Source organism: Triticum dicoccoides, chromosome 5A, assembly GCF_002162155.2.
Source record: "Triticum dicoccoides isolate Atlit2015 ecotype Zavitan chromosome 5A, WEW_v2.0, whole genome shotgun sequence".
NCBI lineage: Eukaryota > Viridiplantae > Streptophyta > Magnoliopsida > Poales > Poaceae > Triticum > Triticum dicoccoides.
In genome coordinates this window covers 10,387,142-10,408,359 of record NC_041388.1, presented here as the reverse complement: position 1 = coordinate 10,408,359, position 21,218 = coordinate 10,387,142, and the positions used below count along the sequence as shown (strand labels likewise).

The window sequence follows — 21,218 nt, the reverse complement described above, 5'->3', positions numbered from 1 at the left end:
ACAATAGAAAATTTTATTTTACTTCGATTTAGAATAGCATGCTTACTTTTATTTCTAAAAATAATTTGAGGTTTATTTTTTATTTTGGTTCGGAGTAGTATAATTGCTAGAAAAATGAGTATTTCATTGTGGAATTCTAAAATAAACTAAGACCCTTTTTAAGTACATGTCAATCTGCCATTCTTGCGCTGCACAGGAGTACACTAAACAACCATGTGAAGTACACATATGTTGTTTCGAGGAGCACAAGTTAGTTCTGGACGGGAGTACTAGTTGCGCTTGAAGAAGTTCACTGAAGCCTATAAAAATGGATCTAGTTTTGAAGATTTTAACGCGAGGCATGTAATGGTGTAAATGGTCCACACTCGGTTCAGCAGATATTCCATTTTAAAATCGGATACATGAAGAACACACAAACCACACTTCTCCTCCTGTGAGAAGAAACCAACTAAACTCTGATGGCGATAAGAGACGCACCTGAGTAGCGACATTTATTCCCATTAATGATTTTGATAGTCCAGATGGCAACCACCTATAATGGCTTTCATAACATACAAAAAAAGCTTCACAAGCACATATGTTTCAAGCAATGCAGATAAACTTTCAAATTCTTTCTCATGATTTCAATGAAACCGTAACAAACACACAAAACACGCAAAATGGTAGCATGGGTCAAAGCATAGGCCTTCCACCTACCACAGTCCATACAAAGTGCTCCTCATTTGGAAGGCAAAGACAACCATGCCATGGTGGCAGAGCTAACCTTAGACTTGATTTGCCGGTGCAAGAGCAATAGCGTTGCGACCGTCTTTAGATGTTCTTGGCAGCAGAGGAGGATTATTGCCAACGTATGCTTAGTAGTGGTCCTTCTTCCGAACTAGGCGGTATGAGGCAACCTCAAGGGAAGCAACTACAAGAAACAAAAACGTCGCGATCACGAAAATTCCGACACCTCCGACAATCCTAGCATTCCCAACAGTTTTCTTTGCAGAGCCTTCAAACCCTAACATGGCGCCTGCCAGAAATAGTAGCACTGCTATGACCGCAAGGACCCTGAAAGTATATACGCATGGCGTAGAGACCATATTAATTATACAAGTTAAATGAACAAGCTACCAAGTAGATATAGATTCTGTATTAAAGTGCAGTTTTCAAATTCTAAGAGAAATGATAAAAGAACAATGAATGCTAAAGCTCTCGGACCACACCACCACTTAGCGCACCATGCCATTAGACTAGTATTAATTGTAGCATTAAATTTAATGACGATATTTTCCTTTTTTTTAAGCTTCACGATATTTTCCTTGATTAGCGACAAAAAGTAGCCGGATATCGAGTTGTGAATAACCAAATTATTTATATACCATGAGATGATGAAGAAGACCACCGCGGCGATGCGCTTGGCCCCCTTAGTTCTCCTCCACGCCCCACAGCAGCAGATGGCCACGCTGGCAAGAATTTGCGTCATTGACGCCAACACGGCCGCTACCACGCCGCATGTCATCGCCGGCGATCGACGGTACGTAGAGAACTCACCACGGTCATCTTGATGATGTTTCTGCATGAATGAACACACCTTTAAGAAGGATCAACAATATTATTATCAACTAGATTATGCTTGGCCAAAGTTTTTTATTTTGAAATCTTGGCCGTAGGTTAGAGTGAGAAAGAGATAGCATCTGGCAGGTTACAATGACAAAGACATAATATCTAGCATGCGATGTGTGCATACCAGCGCCAAGAGAATCGCGCTGATGACTCCAAACACGATCGTCATCACAGCGAGGATGCTGGTCACCACCATGATACCTTTCTTCCCCATCGATGATCTCACTACTAATCGGAGCAGATGAGTTAAATAGTGCATTGGCACATGCATATAGATAGATAGAGATGAACAAGTGCATGAATGCAAGTATTCGCAAAAACAAAAAAAAGTATAAAGTCGGTAAATGTGTAATTTAATTAATTAAACTTCCTAAGATATATGTGATTCAGTTGCATGTAGCCAAAAATCTGTCGAGGATTCACGCGACTCCGAGTGGAGCGGTGTCAAGAATTCCCACCCCACCAAGCATGGCGAAAACTCTAAGTTCTGTGTAGTGGTGTCTTTGTTGCCGGCCTTTACGGGCAAAGACCGTGCTTCTGTTTTTATTGGTCAGAAAACAAGGATTAGTGTATTGCCTACTGATCCTACTAAGGCTGGTTGTAACGGGGAGTATCATATACTAGTATCATGATACTAGTGTATGATACTACATCCGTAATGCATAGTATCATATGTTGGTATTATATAGGACTATATTTATTGTCATGCATGACACAAAGTAATACATCATTTAATATGATATGGTATCATGATATGATACTCAAGCTCTTTTTCTTCATTTAATTCTATACCACCTCATCAAAATTGTTTAGTTGACATGGATGATACTACCTATAATACTCCCATTATGACCAGCCTAATGTGATGTTTGTTCTGTGTTTGCTGTAATCATGGGTCGTGCTGCAGAAAAGAAGACTACAAGGCTTGCTTAGTGAGATTTCTAAAAGACTCTGCCCTGTGGTGGGAGAAGTCTCCAAACGTTGGCATGGATGTGGCCCTGCTGTCCGACTCTGTTGATTTTGATAGGATAACATTGTGTCAAGATGATTGTTGTGTTTGGTTGCTTCATGTGGTAGTTTGGATTATGTAGTCACTCACATCCCATCCTGTAGATGTGGTTAAGTATCTAGGGAAGTATGGTCGCAATGGGTACTTGATGTGCTTGTATTGTGACTCCATTGTCGTAATGAAAATGGAGCTGTGTAGCCCCTTCGATAAAGGAAAAAAGCATGGCGGAGACAAGTGAGGTTGCAGCTCGCAAAAAACCACACTTAAATCAGCAAATAGTGATCAAGATAGAGGCATCACGAACTAACACATTTTGGGTATAAATAGGACTGAAACCAATCTCCCCGGGTACTAAGCTACTCCCTTCGCTCCGAATTAGTTGTCACATTCTATATATTTATGCGACAAGTAATTCAGGACGGAGTGAGTCTATCTATTTCTGTGCTAAGTAACTCGGAACGGAAGGATTAGCTGAACAAGAGGAGGAGCAGAGGAATCTTTACGTTATAGCTCCAAGTCGACGGGAACCGGCCAAAATCAAGAAAGTGACCGCCGAACCCTACACAATGAAGCGTCCAGCAAAATCAGAGGAAGGAAAAACACGGCCTAAATGCCCGGAAGCACGAGCGCACGGGGAGAGAAGGGAAGAGGCGGACAGCCCATCTCGACCAATGAAGCGTTGGAGGAAGCAAGCTCGCCGGGGATTTGAACGGAAACCAAACGTTTTGGGTGCAGGGAGCCAGAGCGAGAGGGGTGACGGATATGAGAGGAGTGAGAGGGCCTTACTTGTCCGTGACATGTTTTCATGAAATAGTGTATGTCATGCAGGGTCCATACCACCACATGAAGATGCGTACAAAAGTACCACATGACAGATTTTGGCTGGCTTCGCACTCTGAGCCGACCACCGGAGACAAGCACATTTGTGCGTACAGACGGGATGATGCACTGCACGCGTGTAGGGACCGTCCGTCCGGTTCACCCATCAACGTCTACCCGCGCGGTCGACATGCCTTGATGTGCCACAGCACACCAAAAGTTGATGTCGACGAAAACACGAGATTCACTTATTTCCCTCAAATTAAAGGGCAGAAGCCGAGTTGGACACTCATAGGAGAGTACAAAAAATAGAAATTACGTACGTGCTCAAAGCGTCGTCGCTCTCGCCAACCCACGCAATACAAACCACAGTTCGAGGGTAGCTGGGAAGTGAAGAACATGATACGGAAACCATCATTTATAGCAAATTTTCTAAAAAAAATGCATTTGAAATTTTTGAAAAAAAATATGGGCTGGTAAGAGGATGATGTTCTATTGTCATGTAAAGTTCTAAGGCTGGTCATAGTGAGGAGTAACTTATACTAGTGTCATGCATATGACACTAGTCTAAGTTACTACCTCCATAGTGCAAAATAACTAAGTAGTAGTGTCATAGATGGTTTCATTTATTAGCTCATTGACTCATTTTGCTTCGGAAAACGCTATGTTACAGTAACATATTATGTTACCACAAACACATTTTTCCTCATTAAATACTTGCCACATAAGCAAAATTATCATGGGATGTGTTAAGTTACTACCTAAGTTACTCCCACTATGGCTAGCCTAAGTAAAGCCATATTACGGGATGCGAGCCATGGAAAAGAGAAATTGGGGCCGTGAATAGTGACATTACTGTTTGGCATTATTCAATGCTAATTTTGTCTTTTTCATAGCTCACATCACGTAATGTGTTTGAATTTAAAATTTTACATGGCAACATAACATTATCCTTTTATATTTTTTTAGATTTTTTCAAAACTTCAAACATCATTTTTGCATGGTTTTCATCGGTTTTCACTGAATGATGGTTTCTGTATGATATTTTCCCAGCCAGAAAGTGGCTCCTAATCCCGTCGGGAGAACTAAACTAGCAGAAAAAGAGGAGTCGATGGATGAACAGAGGAATCCTTACCTGGACGAAGCGCAGCAATATAATGGCCAAGGGCGGAGGAACCAAAACTCGCCGGAGATTGGGACGGAAACCTCACCGGAGCAGTACGGTCTTGAATTGGTTGTGGGGGAAGCAGGGTCCGCGAGCGAATGGATTCCAAGTTCTATTTGCCTCCGGAGTCCATCCACTATATACCCCCGGCCGACACAAAAATAAGTGGATAGCAACTTATCTCCATTTCGTGACTCCCATACGTTTTCGGAGCCAAAGAATCAGAAGCGGACACGTACGTACGTACGTGCGGCCTGTCGACCGCTTCCACTAGCAAGTAGAAAGTTCAAGGATTGCATGAGGTGCACGATGCATGAGGTGCACATTGTATGGTTGGTCGTAATTTTTTTATACGAACTCCGATTTTTATGTTTTTGAGCTCGTTGGATGAAAAGCCCGATGCGTTTGTGGCCTTTGATCAGACTAGTCACAATGGGAGTAATTTAGACTAGTAACATCACATTTTACTAGGCTATATTACTACCTCCATAGTGGGTAGTAACATATGTATTGTCATGTTATGGTTCATTTATTAGCCTGTAGACTCATATTGTCTTGGTATGTGTGATGTTACATTAACTAGCTAAGTTACCACCATCACCTCTCTCATCATTAAATATGTGCCACATAAGCAAAATTATCTTGAAAAGTGTGATGTTACTAGTGATGTTAGGCTGGTCATAATGGGCAAGAACATAAGCTAGTAACTTACACATTTCCCTAGACTATGTTACTACCTCCATAGCGGGTAGGAACATCTATGTAGTGTCATGCAACGATGTACTTATTAGGTTATAGACTCATTGTTTCTTGTAGTGTATGATGTTCCGGTAACTTAGCTAGTTACCACAAGCACCTCTCTCTTCATTAAATATGTGCCACATAAGCAAAGTTGTATTCGAGTGTGTGATATTACTCCTAAGTTTCTCCCCATTGTGACCAGCCTTACTCCCACTGTGGCCAGCCTCATCCTTTTGGACACTTTGATAAATGTCAAATCATCAAACTCTTCGAAGGGCCTTGATTTGGTGCCTGGAACTTCTCCAGTTTGACCCCTAGCTCGATCTTTTTGATGTCCCAAGTCCATAAACACGTCGACACACCTACAAAGACCACAAATCAAAGAAAAACTAATAAAAACCAAATAAAAATAAAAAGAAGTGTGCAACGAACTTGGTAAAACAAAGTAAATATCGAAACTATGCATTAGAGACATGAATAAGTGCTAGATGGGTATGATATGAGGAACTGGGCAATAGAATATACTCTAAAAAGTATGCATAAAGTTCAATCACCAGCTGCCGCGCTAACCACTCGTCACGGATACTATGACGGAAAGTCGGGATAGCTTCTGCATATGGGCAGTCGACTATCTGATTCTTTTTAGTTATGAACCTATTCCAGAACTTCCTGGCTGGCTCGTCAGGCTGCTGGATGATACGGCTGAGGTCGCCGGCATCCGGGGGACGAACGTATGTGCCCTGAAAGTTTGTCCTGAAGGCCTCTTCTAGCTCCTCCCAGCTTCCAGTTCTCGTGCACGCAGTTAAGCCAGTGCCTTGCCGGCCATTTGAGCTTGAGCGGTAGGTATTTACTTGAGCCATGTGGATGTGGAGAAGTAAATCTTTGATCCAAATGACCGGGTCAGTGATTATATCGTAGATTCAATATTAATGGGTTTAAACCCCTCCAGAAACTTATGCACCATGACCTCATTTGTAAAACATATCAGATGTATTGGCCCTCGAAAACGAGCGATGTCATGCCGAAGGTCGAATGTCGTCCGAGCACGTGTTTTCTTCCGAGCCCTTGCATTCATATCGAGCCATGCTTTATAGCCGGCCTGTCCAACTGGAGCGTGTCCACTTGATCCGTAAATGGACCTTGTTGGGACGGGATTTGCATTCAAATTTCTTCGCAAATCGTAATGCTCGGCTAGTAGTATTTGTTATTCCCTTGACGGCGATCTGTGGGGGGATTTTGATTCCCTCTAGTGGGCCTATCTTGTCTGTGAGGACGATCAGGCTCCTCAACCCAGTCGTGCTTGCTTTGGTAGCACATTGTTGGCGACTTCGTCGTTGAAGGCGGGAAGTAAGCGCCGACATGGGTAGGTTTGACTTTGTCCTCACGCCGTAACTCAAAGTCTTACTCGGCTGCGAGGACCTCGACCCACTTATCATTGAGCATATTCTGATCAGTTTGGATTTATTGCTGTTTCTTTTTCCTACTTCGAGCGGTGGCAAGGAGCCACCACAAAAATATTCTTGCTCGTATGGTCCTCGGGGATGATGAAATCCTCGGGTCCGAGACTGATATCGTCCTCGGATTGGGGAAGGTAGGTAATTGTTATCCTCCCCATCCTCGAGGTCTTCGAGATTCTTCTCGTCGGATATCCCTGCGGGGTCATTGACTTGATCGGATGTGGCGTGACCGTCATTACCCCAGTCCTCAGCAAGTTCTTGCGTAGTGCCATTATCAGTGGCATCTATCTTGTTGTTTTGGATTGCCTTGCCTCTACCGACACTCTTGGATCTGGTTTCTCCTCCCCATCCTTCTTAGGGGTGTCTACCAAGGATCATGGGTCACCTCGTTGGGGACCCCATAGTCCAGGACACCGTTAGTACCCCCATCAAGACTGCTATCCGAAGATCCACGTAATGACTTGATTCAGGGCGAAGCTTTCGATGCGGCCGAGGTGGCCGTTCGAGTCGGCATAAAGCACGATGATGTCAAACGTGAAAGACTGGTCGGGGACGAAGATGTCACCGCAACCGATGTTGTTGTTGATTTGGAGACGAGCCATCGATGCTTTCTGACCACACAACTCGAATTGTATGGGCCGCCAATGTCGATACTAAAACAGGAAGATTTCGGGTAGGGGGTCCCGAGTTGTGGATCTGGGAACGCTGGTGAACAGAGGACAAGGGAGACAGTGTTTACCCAGGTTCGAATCCTCTCGAAGAGGTAAAGCCCTATGTTCTGCTTGATTATATAGATAATGGAGTATCGAGTACTGGTTGATCTACCTCGAGATCGTATATTGTGTTCTAAACCCTAAGGCTAGTAATTGTGATTCTATCTTCTACGGACTAAACCCTCTAGTTTATATAGGCATTAGGGGTATTTAGGTTTACACATGGTCGGTTTCCCAATAAACATGCCGATATATGGAACTATCCTTGTAGTGTACGCCAAGTCTTCGGCAGTGTCCATCTTGATCACGACTGGGTTCGAGGCCTCTGGAGTCCTCCCTGAGATAGGTGGAGACATAGGCTCGGCCCAAGGATTGCTCAGCCCAAGGATTGTGGGTCACCTTGGTGGGGACCTCCTAATCCAGGACACCGTCAATCGGGTAGGCCTCGTTGTTTGCTTCTTCGGATGACGCCCCCTCGGGTCCGTCTCCCCCTGCTATGGCGTTACCGCTACTTGCGGCTGCTCCCGCGGGTCTTGACTCGGTGTCACAACCACCCGCGGCTAGTTACACGGGTCCTCTCACCTACGCACGCGCAGGGGTCTTCTGTCCGAGCTCGTGGTATGCTTCAGATGAGTGTGTCTGCATGGCGTCCACTTTTGTGCCTTTGCCCTTGCCGGCCTCTGCCTGGGCGACACTTCGGAACCCTCTTTGGTTCGCTGCGATGTAGGAGTTTGATGCATTGGAGAGAAATCAGACTTGGCAGCTTGTCACACGACCCCAACACACTAACGTCGTTACCGGGAAGTGGGTCTTGAAGCACAAGCTCCGACTAGATGGTACAATTGACCGCTATAAGGCGTGTCGAGTGGTTCGTGACTTCCGACAGCGTGCAGACATTGACTTCACCAACACTTTCGCCCCGGTTGTCAAACCAGGAACGATCCGCACTGTTCAGCTTGCGGTGTCTCGCGCCTAGCCAGTGCACCAGATGGACGTCTCCAATGCATTTCTTCATGGTCATCTCGAGGTGTAGGATTTCTGTCGGCAGCCCATGGGGTTCGTTGATACGGCACACCTGGATCATTTGTGCCTGCTTTCGTGCTCCTTATATGGGCTCAAGCAGGCTCCACGTGCCTGGTACCAGCGCATGGCAACGTTTCCTCACTGAATCGGCTTCCGCTCTACATGCTCCAATGCTTTGATGTTTGTCTATCACTAGGGCACTGACACAGCTTATCTGCTGCTCTATGTTGACGACATCATCCTGGCAGCATGCATGACTGGTCTTCTTCGACTTGCTCCTCTACTTCCTTGGGGTCAAGGTGGTGTGTCGTTCGGATGGCTTCTTTCTTCACCAGTGGAAGCATGCTCATGAGCTCCTTGACCATGTTGGGATGCTTAATTGCAAACCCGCAGCCATAAGCTCTCTGCCGCTGATGTCTCCCCTGCTCTGGATGTCTATTGTTGGTGCTCTTCAGTACCTTACACTTAATTACACGATTGGCGCTGCAATATGTTTTTCAGCAGGTGTGTCTTCATATGCATGTTCCACGCGACGCTCACTGGACTTCGGTGAAGCGTATTCTTCAGTATATCCGTGGGACCATGGATCTCGGCATCATGTTACACGCCTCCACCGCTACCGACATCACTGCCTACTCCGACACTGACTGGGCCGGCTGCCCCGATACACGACGTTTTACTTCTGGATATTGTGTCTTCCTTGGTCCATCACTTATTTCGTGGTCATCTAAGCGGCAGCTCACGGTCTCCCATTCCAGTGCTGAACCTGAGTATCGTGCAGTGGCTAATGTTGTTGTCGAGTGCTCCTGGCTTCGCCAACTTCTTCTTGAGCTCTCGTGCCCTGTCGACAAGGCCACGATGGTGTACTGCGATAACGTCTGTGTCGTCTAACTCTCCGCCAACCCGGTCCATCATCGCCGTACCAAGCACATTGAGCTTGAAATTCATTTTGTTAGGGAACAAGTGGCTCTTGGCCATATACGTGTTGTACACGTACTCACATCCCAACAATTTGCAGATATCATGACCAAGGGCTTGTTTACGACGTCTTTTGCGGAGTCTCGGTCCAGTCTTTGCGTTAGCAATGATGCCGCTTCGACTAGGGGGGGGGGGTGTTGTACCATAAGCCTTTCTCCTTGTTTATAGTTGAGGATACGGCTACCCCTTGTACTATTTATACATGTGCATATGCACCAATGAATATTGAGAGTTGCATCCTAACTGTCTGCACACTCCTTGCCAGTATTAATTACGTAGTTGGGTATTTTGTGGCAATAGCCAAACTGGCCGTATAACCTCCCACAATACGCGTGCAAGATCGCATCTAACTAGGGCGTGATATGTAGTTTTTGCCTCCGTGTCGCATATAGGACATGTATCCCCAGTGGGAATATGTCTGGAGTTTTTGCACAAATTGGTAGCTAATGCACTCGTTATTGCCATCCATGCACAGATTTTTATTTTCTAAGGTACATATGAAACAAAATGAATGAATCTACACTTTAAATATGTCTATATAGGTCCGTATGTAGTTCATATTAAAATCTCTAAATGGATTTATATTTAGAAACTAAAGGAGTAGTATTTATAACAAAGAATGAGAGTAATGGAAATGACCAAAAGGCTCGCACCCGCTTTATCGATAAAGCACCAACCGACATCCAGTTCAACCCATACAACTTGACACCACAATACACGCAGGGTCTACATAACCCCATACCACTCGAAGCAATCTACACATAGAAACCTAAGGCACCACTTGAAGTGTCCAGAGCCCTCAATTGTTAACGAGTCATCACGAAGGAATAAAACTGTGTGTGCGGAGAACCGAGTACTTCAAGACGGTGCCGTCAGGAAGGGCACACTGGGAGAGCAAGCCATAATATAATACACTAGAAAGTTTGACTTTACTTCGATTTAGAATAGCATGCTTACTTTAATTTCTAAAAATGGTTTCAAGTTTCCTTTTTATTTCGATCGGAGTAGTATAATTGCTAGAAAATTGAGCATCTCATTGTGGAATTCTAAAATAAACTAAGTCCCTTTTTCAAGTGCATGTCAATCTGCCAATCTTATGCTGGACGGGGGTACACCAAACAACGGTACCACGTACACATATGTTGTTTCAGAGGGTACAAGTTAGTTCTCGATGGGGTACAAGTTACGCTTGAAAAAGCTCATTGAAACCTATAAAAATGGATCTAGTTTTGAAGATTTTAACAATAGGGACGCAACGGTGTAAATGGTCCGCAATATGGACACTCGGTTCAATAGATATTCCGTTTTATAATCAGATACATTAAGAAAAAACACGAACACACAAACCACCCTTCTCCTCCAGTGAGAACAGACCCAATGGTGGTAAGAGACGCACATGAGTGACGACATTTATTCCCATAAATGATTTCGATAGTCCAGATGGCAGCCACCTATAATGGCTTTCGTAACATATAAAAAAGCTTCACAAGCACATATGTTTCAAGCAATGCAGATAAACTTTTGAATTCTTTCTCATGACTTGAGTGGAGCCGTAACAAACACACAAAACACGCAAGATGGTAGCATGGGTTGTAGCCTACGCCTTTCACCTACCGCAGTTCATACATCGTGTTCCTCCTTTGGCAGGAAAAGACAACCATGCTATGGTGGCAGAGCTAACCTTAGACTTGATTTGGCGGTGGAGGAGCAGAACCGTAGGGAGCATCTTTAGATGGCACAAAAGGAGGATTACTTCCAACATATGCTTGGTAGTGGCCCTTCTTCCGAACTAGGCGGTATGAGGCAACATCAAGGGCAGCGACTACAAGAAACAAAAACGTCGCGGTCACAAAAATTGCGACACCTCCGACAATCCTAGCATTGCCAACAGTTTTCTTTGCAGAGCCTTCAAATCCTAACATGGCGCCTGCCAGAAATAGTAGCACTGCTATGATCGCGAGGACCCTGCAAGTATATATGCATGGCGTAGAGACCATATTAATTATACAACTTAAATGAACAAGCCACCAAGTAGATATAAATTCTGTATTAAAGTTCAGTTTTCAAATTCTAAAAGAAATGATAAAAGAACAATGAATTATAAAGTTCTCAGGACACACCACCACTTAGCGCACCACACCATATAGACTAGCATTAATTTTAATGACCATATTTTCCTTGATTAGCGACAGAAAGCAGGCAGGATATCGGGTTGTGAATAACCAAATTATTTATGTACCATGAGGTGATGAAGAAGACCACCGCGGCGATGCGCTTGGCCCCCTTAGTCATCCGCCACGCCCCACAGCAGCAGATGGCCACGCTGGCAAGAATCTGCGTCATCGACGCCAAGATGGCTGCCACCACACCGCATGGCATCGCCGGCGATCGCCGGTACGTAGAGAACTCGCCATGGTCATCTTGATGATGTTTCTGCATGAATGAATGCACACCGCGTTAAGAAGAATCAACAATATTATTATCAACTAGATTATGCTTGGCCGAAGTTTCTTATATTGAAATCTTGGCAGAAGGTTAGAGTGAGAAAGAGATAGCATCTAGCATGTTACAATGAGAAAGACATAATATCTAGCGTCGTGCATACCAGCGCCAAGAGAACCGCGCTGATGACTCCAAACACGACCGTCAGCACGGCGAGGATGCTGGTCACCACCACCAGACCTTTCTTCCCCATCAACGATCTCACTACTAATCGGAACAGATGGGTTAGATAGTGCATTGTCGCACGCATATAGATAGACAGAGATGAACAAGTGCAGGAATGCGACGTTAGCTTGAATAAGGTTATACGAGGATGGGCTACCTCTTGCATGAGGATTGCCACCCACATTGTTCCATTTCTTGTAAGCTATATATAATTTAATTAATTAACCTTCCTAAAATATATGTGATTAAGTTGCATGTAACCAAGAATCTGTCGAGGATTCACATGACTACGAGTGGAGCGGTGTCAAGAATTCCCGCCCCTCCAAGCATGGCGGAAACTGCGAGTTGTATGCAGCGGTGTCTTTGTTGCCGGCCTATACAGGGATGTATGATCTCAATGGGTACTTGATGTGCTTGTATCGTGACTCCATTTTTCATAATGAAAATGGGGGCTGTGCAGCCCCTTTGTTGACCGGAAAAAAAGAGAGAATGGCGAAAACGAGCGGGTCGTAGTTCCGAAAATACCACACTTAAATCAGCAAATAATCATCAAGATAGAGGCACCGCGAACTAACACAAGGCGGGGATAAACCGAACTGAAACCAATCTCCCGGGGCACTAAGCTAGCAGAAATCCCCTAAAAACTAGACTAGCAGAAACAGAAGAGGAGCAGAGGAATCTACACGTTATAGCTCCATTGAGCCGTATGCATCTTTCTGATGCAGAGGCTGGGGTAAAACCCCTTTTCGAAAAGAAAAAAAAACACGTTATAGCTCCAAGTCGATCGACGGTAACCGGCCCAAATCAAGCAAGCGACCGTTGAAGCCTACACACCAGCAAAATCAGAGGAAGGGTAAACACGGCCGAGAGTTACCGTGAGCACGCGCGCGCGGGGAGAGAAGGGAAGAGGAACCAACGAAGCGTGGCAATGGCGAGGGAGATTAGTTGGAGGAGGCAGAGCGAGAGGAGAAATGGATAGGAGAAGAGTGAGAGGGCCTGCCTTGTCCGTGACAGATTTGCGTGAAGTAGTACTGTACTACTGCATGCATGTGATGCAGGATCCATACAACCACACAGACAGATTTTGGCACTGGTGTGAGCCCACAACCGGAGACAAGCACGCGTGTAGGGACCGTCGGTTCAGCCATCAACGTCGACGCGCGCGGTCGACATGCGCTCATGTGCCAGACAGACCACGCCACACCAAAAAGTTGATGTCGACCGAAACACGAGATTCACTTTATTTTCCACAAAAAGGGGCAGAGGCCAAGTTACTCATAGGAGAGTACGAAAAATAGAAATTACGGGCATGCTCGCTCTCGCCGACCCACACAACACAAGCCACAGTTCTATTGTGCCACGGAAGTAGACAATATCATAGGAAAATCAGCATTCAAAGAAAACTTCATGAAAACCATACTTAAAAGTTCCAGAAAACCTAGAAAGAAAAATATAGGATGTTAACGACGTTCTATTCTCATGTGAAACTCCATCGAAAAACAAACATATTACGGGACGCGAGCCATGGAGAAGACAAATTCAGCATTGAATTGAATAGTGACAACGCTAATTCTGTTTGGCACTATTCAATGCTAATTTTGCCTTTTTCATAGCTCACATCACGTAATGTGTTTGAGTTTGAAAATTTTGCAGGGCAATAAAACATCACCCTGTTAACATCTTATTTTATCTTTTTTGAGATTTTTTAAAATCTCAAAGTATAGTTTTCGTCTGGTTTTCATCGGTTTCCAAATGTTGGTTTTTGTATGATATCCTCCCCTCGCGGAAGTGGCTCCTAGTCCCGTCACATACGATGGGGAAGCAAGCACCGTAATAAGCAAAGAAAACCCCCGAGCTCGCCAGTAACTGATGAGCTGAAACCAGTCTCCGGGGGCAATAAACTAGCTCTAGCAGAGAAAGGGGAGTAGGTAGATGGAGGAGCGCAGAGAAAAGGGTTCTATTTGTCTCCCGAGGCCATCCACTATGTATATATATCCCTGGCCGACACAAAAAAGTTATCTCGATTTCGTGACTCACATACGTTCTCGGAGAGAAAGAATCAGGATGAGCGGACACGTAGCACGTACGTGCGGCCTGCCGACCGACCGCTTCCACTGGAAGTAGAAAGTTCAAGGATTGCATGCGTATCCAGAGGTCGGCATACAGCTTTAATCATTCAGAGGTTGGCAGGTGCCTCTCTTGTCTTGGCTCGATGTTTCTGTCTGTCGTCTCGCTCTCAGCCGACCTCCTCCGGAGAGACACAGGAGTAGTACGTGGTGATGCACGTGTCTGGCCGACAGCATGAGATATTTGGAGGCTGGTAAAAAGTAGTACTCCCTCCGTTCCATAATATAATATAGTGCCTATACATTTTTGTAAAAGTCAAACATTACAAACTTTAATCATATTTATAAAAAAAAGTAGGCACATCTAGAATATCAAATGCACATCATTGAATACATCTTGAGTTATATTTTCAAAATTTACATGTTTGGTATTATAGATGTAGATTGTTTTCTCTATACGCTTGGTCAAAATTGGCAAAGTTTGGCTTCCACAAGAATCTATAGGCACTACATTGTAGAATGGAGGGAGTACTAAAACAGGCATGTACTCTCCTTTTTGTTTTGACAGCAACATGAGATTCAAAACCATTCCCAATGGGCCCAAGCGCCGTCGATCCTTTCTCCGTTCCAAATTACTTGTCTTAAATTTATCTAAATACAGATTTTTTTAAATTCTTGATACATATGTAAACGGAGATAATAGTAGAAATTAACGACGGGGGCTCTGGGGGTAGAAACGGATCGGATAGTGCTTTTACCACTTTCATTTTCATATATTTTCAAAACGAATACGAATCCGAATATGGATGTTATCGGATACGGATGCGGCTCGGGTGTTAATCGAATACGGATACATATCAGATGTTATCTTGATTCGGAACGGATACGTATAATATCAACATATTGCTTAACTAAATTAGTCAACAGCTATATGACATGATATAATAAACTTGTGACATACAATAAATCAATGATAAATAGGTTTATGAATAAACACTATTGTAATGAATAATAATTTCTAAGTTTAATCATACAAAGAGTAAAATTTGATCACTTATTTGACTTTTATGTTGGATAATTGGAATATTGGGGCAAGAATTTTGAAAATTACCTCGCATAATCTTATCCGGATACGGATATATCCACTTCCATATCCATATTTGTGTCAAAATGTCCTACTCCACCATATTTTATTTTTTATTTGTTTACTAAATTCGGATACGGATAATTTCCATTTTCCATTTCGGTTCGGATGCAGATATTTCAGACACGGATAGGCATTTTCTCCGATACAAATGTCAGATATTTCGGATTATGTGCTACCACTTTCCACCCCTACTCAAAGCACCGTCGTCATTGTCAGCCCGCACAAGCCGGTGCACCTCGAAACAGGCGAGTCGGACACCGCGCAACCGCAAAGAGCTGCACCCGGTAAGAATTTTTGCTGAAACCATGAACTAGGAGAAAAACTATGTAATGGCCAGTAAAGAGATAGCAAATCGGGGCACTCTTGGTAAGACGCCAGACACCCATTTATTATGAAATTTCAACCAGTGCCACACTATTTGGATGGGACGTCAAAAACACTAAGGTTTTATCATATAAAGATCCACAAGCCTTGCCATGACAAACTTCACAGCTTGTGTTCTCAGCACTTGCAAATATCATAATAACTACTTCAATAGTCACGTGATAATCAGTCATCGTCTTTCTTCGGCGGCGGCTTACGGTATGTTTCCTCAACGTGCTTTGCCAGGAAAACATACGTGTTGAACAGTTTCTTGACATTTGGAACGTTGTAGTTCTGAGCTACATAGACACCACATCCCACTCCCACTAAAAATTTGAAGCCGCCACCGAAAACCATTGCAAGAAAACATGGAGCCAATGATATAAGGGGGGTTATGTACATGCATTTCGACACAGGATGTAAAAAGCCATGGTAAGACAAAAACCTGGAGTACAAATGATTACTGTCATGTGGCAGAAACACACTACTATATCCAAACATAAAGCTAAATGACACATATTTAGTATTGAAGTACTTCCAGGAAAGAAAGTACAGAAGCTACGTTTACTGCCATTGTGTAATGGTGGTTCATGTCTTTAGATTCCGCCCTCATATGTTTGGTCATTATAAACAGAATCAGAATGTTGCCGCTCAGTTGCTTCATATAGATTGTAGTCCCGTAGGACTCTCCCACAAGAAGAATAGAAGACACGTGATAGGAGAGGTTATACCAAGCAATGAGAAAATCTCCCTGTCCTAACACTTCCCTGAAACCATCAAATTCTCTAATATGTCACCTTCCAAGAATACCATACTACAGTAGCAACCATGACCACTTGTTACCACAGGCCCCGTCCTCTACTAAGCTACCCCTCCATCCCTGGTTTTTGGTCAGCACACCTCTGATATTACTGACCCCAATCAGATTCCAAATATAGGATTGGGCGAATGTAATGAAATAATCTATCAGATCTGCCAGTAACCTTCATCTTGCAAGGTCACCAAAACCGAATTCATGATCCAATCAGCCAACAATTTCATTTGAAAATTAAACAACCAATTATTCAAAGAAATGAAATCTGACAAAAGCTCATGAAACCATGCATACTCATTTCTCAAGCTTAGAGCACCTACATCATTCTGGGGAAAGTGTAACAATCATGGGAAAATACGTTTCAAACTATAGTCAAGGTTTAAAATGCCACTAACAATGCTCACTGACTTGTGAGCCCAACAATTTTGTTCAACCAAAATTTAGAAAACCAAATGTTTTTTTCAGAGGGAAACTCTATTGTCTTCATCATGTATGACACTATGACTACAAAATCTATTAAATTAGACTAACTGCATGTATACACACTAAAAATACTGGTGTCAGCTCCTAAAATGTCCTACAAAATTCCCTTCCCTGACTACTCCATAAAGAAAAGAACTGTGGAAATTAATAACTATTTTTATTGATGGTTAATTCACCTCAAAAGGAAAATAGGATAAGAGGTGAAGATACGATATAACACTCTGACCTCTAGAGCATTCCTGCAATGCTGCACCAGTAGTTTTGACCCGATCAAGTGCCAAAGAAAATACAGTCTGACACAACATAATTTTTCCTTTTGAGGAATGACACAAGATAATACAGATATCGAGCCCGGCATAAAACATTAACTAGAGATTCCCAGTCAGCAATTGTAAATAAAGCTACATGTATTTGAAAGAAAAATAAAATTGTACCAAATAATGGCAACGTCTTTTACCAATCTGTTATCTCCCCGCACGTCCTCCCAACCATCCTCACGACCATAGGTACATAGTTTCCTCCGAATGCAAACTATATCCAAAACCATAATTCCCAGGATCAAAACCTGGCTCTGATACTAAGTTGTCACGAGCTAGGTAACGGAGGGGATAGTTGTGAGTGGTAAGAGGGCAAGGGGTTCAGACTTGGGTGCCGTGACATTTGGGGATAGATCTGTTCTGGAGCTTAACCACCGCACATAAAGCAATGCAAAGCCTGCTTTGAAGACCGATTTAGAGAATGATAAGAAGCCACATAAACTTAACAGTGCAAAACGTACTGTTTACAAGAATTTCGATTGTATACAAAAAGAGTTACACCCAAAGCAAATCAAGTGATGTTTATCTGAAACATTAGATTTTGTTTTTCTTCTCTGGCTAGCTAAGTACTAGTACATGAGAAAACAGTTTGGCCACACTGATCAATAACAATCCCTCCAGACTGGATTACAGAATGATGCACCTAAAACCAATCATGGATAACAAAGTACAGCACCTGCTAGAACTTGCAGTTGGTTTAACTGGCAGCTCAAATGCATTAATAAGAAATATCATGACATTAGACTGGACATAAGACATTGATCTTGTTCCTTACCGGGTTGCAGATGAAGGAGCACGGATCGATGTCGATTAGCAGCTGCAGGTGGAGGAGATCGGGCAGTCGGCCGCCGGCGTCGGAGTCAGCAGCGGCAGGTCAGCACGACGGCCAGGCGCAACGGGGTCCGAGGGAGCCGAGGGCGAGGGGTGACGGCGGCGGGAGTGCGACGAGGTGGGCGGCGCCGCGGAGGGCCCAGGAGCGCGCACGGGTCGGCAGGGAGTCGGGGATTGGCGCGGCGGGGAGCGGGGAGCGGCGGCTAGGGTCACCGGTAGAAGAGGGAATCGGGAGGGGACATTTTTTTCTTGTCGTAAGTAGCTTTTTTTTTTTATCACGGGAACCTTCTTCTTGGAAAAGGGGCAAAGATCCGAATTGGGTCAACCTCGTGGCTGCAGCCGGCCCGCGGCCCAGACACGAAGAGAATGTACATTTGGGTGGAGCCCAAATTTTCCAAACTATTGGGAGCACCTAATTACCGCATTCTGCGGCAAATAGACGCCTCTTCGCACAGAGCGTGCGGAACTGGCCAGACATTTAGAGTAAAACTCTTAGCGATCGGTCGGGCGCAAAAAATTCGAAAAAGAAAATATGCTCAACCAACCAGGGATTTGATCTCCAGAACTTCTATTGAGGCCGGCACCTCGCCGGCGGTCGAACTGACCAACGGTTGTTGAAAATGTGCGGCGCCAAGTCTAAACAACAAACTGCAGCAGCGTAACTCAACATTACTCAATGTTTAAGAAACGCAATCAATTTATTAAATTCCATTTCTTTTGAAAATGTGAAGATATTGGAAACATGAACAATCTTTGAAAACTTGGAACACCTTTGGAATTATGAAGATATATTGAAAAATGAGGACCAAAAATTGAAATTCCGACCAATTTTTTAAAACACAAATAAGATTTGAGACTCCGAACTTCTTTGAAAAAACAAATAAATTTAGAGAATCTGAAGAATTATTGAGAATTTGAAATATTTGTAGGAACATGAACAAAAATTTGAAACTCTCAACTTTTTTGAAAACATGAACATTTTTTCAAATTCCGAACATTTGTTTGAAACTTTAAGTAATTTTTTGAAACACGAAAAAAATTCAAACTCCATTTTTATGAAACTCAATCAAATTTCGAAATACCGAACAATTTTAAGAAACACGAAAAAATTTAAACTCCAACCTTTCTTGCACGAACAAATTTTGAACATTTTGAACATTTTTTTGATATCACGAACAATTTTAAATACAGGAACAAAATTTTGAAGCTCCAACATTTTTTGAAAACATGAAAAAAAAATGAAAATCGGAACATTTTTGGATATCGACGCAATGAGTGCAACAAACAGAATTTCAAAAATGACACTTAAATAAAAACAGGGAAAACGGAAAGGAAACAAAGAAAAAGGAAAAAAATAGAACAGAAAATAAAACAAGAAAAAAAATAAAAAACCGAGTAGAAGAAAAAAATCATGGTTCTTGGAACCATCTAGAAGGTTCCTTGGACATCGACACAACGAGCGCAACAAACGGAATTTCAAAAATAACACTTAGAAAAATAGGAAAAACACAAAAATGAAACAAAGAAAAAGAAAAAAAATGAAAGAAAAGAAAAAATAAAACAAGAACAAACAAAAAACCGAGTAGAAGAAAAAAACGGTAACCATCTAAAAGGTTCCCAAAACCAGTTGGCTCCCACTGTGGCCACGGTTTAAGTGGGCGGGACCAGAACCCTAGCTCCTGTGCGTTGCGTAGCGAGCGCAACGAGTGATTTGAACCAAGACCTTCTAGATATCAGAAAGCAGTTCTAACCACCTGAGCTACCTCATTTGAGAGTATACCCAGATTTTTCCCCTAGGGCGACCTAGGGTTCCCTAGTTCCTCTCGCGGCGGCGCGAGAGTATACCCAGATTTAGTCAAACCTGCGGCAAATCCTTACGTAAAAACTCCAAGCGGTGGTCATCTGGCGGCTGCAGGAGGTGACACCATGGCGGAAAGCATGAAGGAAACCCTGGCGGGTGGCGTCGGAGGCGGCGACGCATCTGTTAACATCGGCGGCGGGGATGCGGTTCCCCCGTTTGAATCCAATCTTGAAAGCAAGTTCGAGGGTTTGAATCTCTACGGAGAGGAGGAGGAAGAGTTGGATCTGTCAGGTGAAGTTGAGGGATTGTTGGAGGATACGAGATGGTTAGGAGTTTTTAGGGTTCATACCCAAAGACCGTTCTCTCACGTAGCTCTGTTCAAAGACATGCGTAATGCATGGGCGTCTGCACAGGATGTGATCTTCAAAGCAAAGGGAGATAATCGGTTCATAGTTCAGTTCATGTGCCTTGGAGATTGGAATAGGGTTATGAACGGAGGACTGTGGCTGTTTAGGCGGGAGGCGGTGGTGATCGAAGAATACGACGGATTAACTGACGTCTATGAGTATAAACTTGATCGCATACCAGTATATGCAAGGATTAAAGGAATCCCCGATGTAATCATGCAAAAATCTGCACTATCAGAGAAAGTAGCAAACAAGGTTGGTGTTTGTTCGATCAAAGTCTTTGTGACTGAAGGGCGCATACACACGGCGCAGTACCTGAGAGCTCGGGTCTTTGTGAAGCTCGATACTCCCTTGGTCCGGTTTGTGCCACTGACTCTGAAAGAGATGAAAAGGTATCCTGTGGAATACGGAAAACTCCCAAAATTCTGCAACTTTTGTGGGTTAATTGGACATGAGGTAACAGATGTTGGGGAACGTAGTAATTTCAAAAAAATTCCTACGCACACGCAAGATCATGGTGATGCATAACAACGAGAGGGGAGAGTGTAGTCCACGTACCCTCGTAGACCGAAAGCGGAAGCGTTATATCAACGCGGTTGATGTAGTCGTACGTCTTCACGATCCGACCGATCCAAGCACCGAAACTACGGCACCTCCGAGTTCTAGCACACGTTCAGCTCGATGACGATCCCCCGACTCCGATCCAGCAAAGTGTCGGGGAAGAGTTCCGTCAGCACGACGGCGTGGTGATGATCTTGATGTTCTACCGTCGCAGGGCTTCGACTAAGCACCGCTACAATATTATCGAG

The 21,218-nt window shown here is 43.7% G+C and overlaps 2 protein-coding genes and 1 long non-coding RNA gene across 4 annotated transcripts; all 3 read right to left on the bottom strand.

Annotated features, from left to right (window-relative positions):
- Positions 1-578: 578 nt before the first annotated feature.
- Positions 579-4,709, bottom strand: LOC119298790. The gene is made up of 4 exons (XM_037576085.1): positions 4,572-4,709; positions 1,733-1,836; positions 1,365-1,558; positions 579-1,053 (listed from the first exon to the last, which is right to left on the bottom strand). The coding sequence occupies exons 2-4, from the start codon at positions 1,820-1,822 to the stop codon at positions 855-857; spliced, it is 483 nt and encodes a 160-aa protein (XP_037431982.1). The 5' UTR covers positions 1,823-1,836; positions 4,572-4,709; the 3' UTR covers positions 579-854.
- Positions 4,710-10,894: 6,185 nt separating this feature from the next.
- Positions 10,895-13,231, bottom strand: LOC119298789. 2 transcript variants are annotated; one of them, XM_037576084.1, is made up of 4 exons: positions 13,055-13,231; positions 12,119-12,219; positions 11,753-11,946; positions 10,895-11,478 (listed from the first exon to the last, which is right to left on the bottom strand). In XM_037576084.1, the coding sequence occupies exons 2-4, from the start codon at positions 12,206-12,208 to the stop codon at positions 11,196-11,198; spliced, it is 567 nt and encodes a 188-aa protein (XP_037431981.1). In that variant the 5' UTR covers positions 12,209-12,219; positions 13,055-13,231; the 3' UTR covers positions 10,895-11,195. The 2 variants fall into 2 exon arrangements, with proteins under 2 accessions (XP_037431981.1, XP_037431980.1); XM_037576083.1 differs by having other exon boundaries at positions 12,119-12,222; positions 13,055-13,230.
- A 4,581-nt stretch (positions 13,232-17,812) lies between these two features.
- Positions 17,813-18,442, bottom strand: LOC119298788. Its single transcript, XR_005145977.1, has 2 exons — positions 18,146-18,442; positions 17,813-18,071 (listed from the first exon to the last, which is right to left on the bottom strand). It is a non-coding gene; the product is annotated as an uncharacterized LOC119298788 (long non-coding RNA).
- Positions 18,443-21,218: the final 2,776 nt, after the last annotated feature.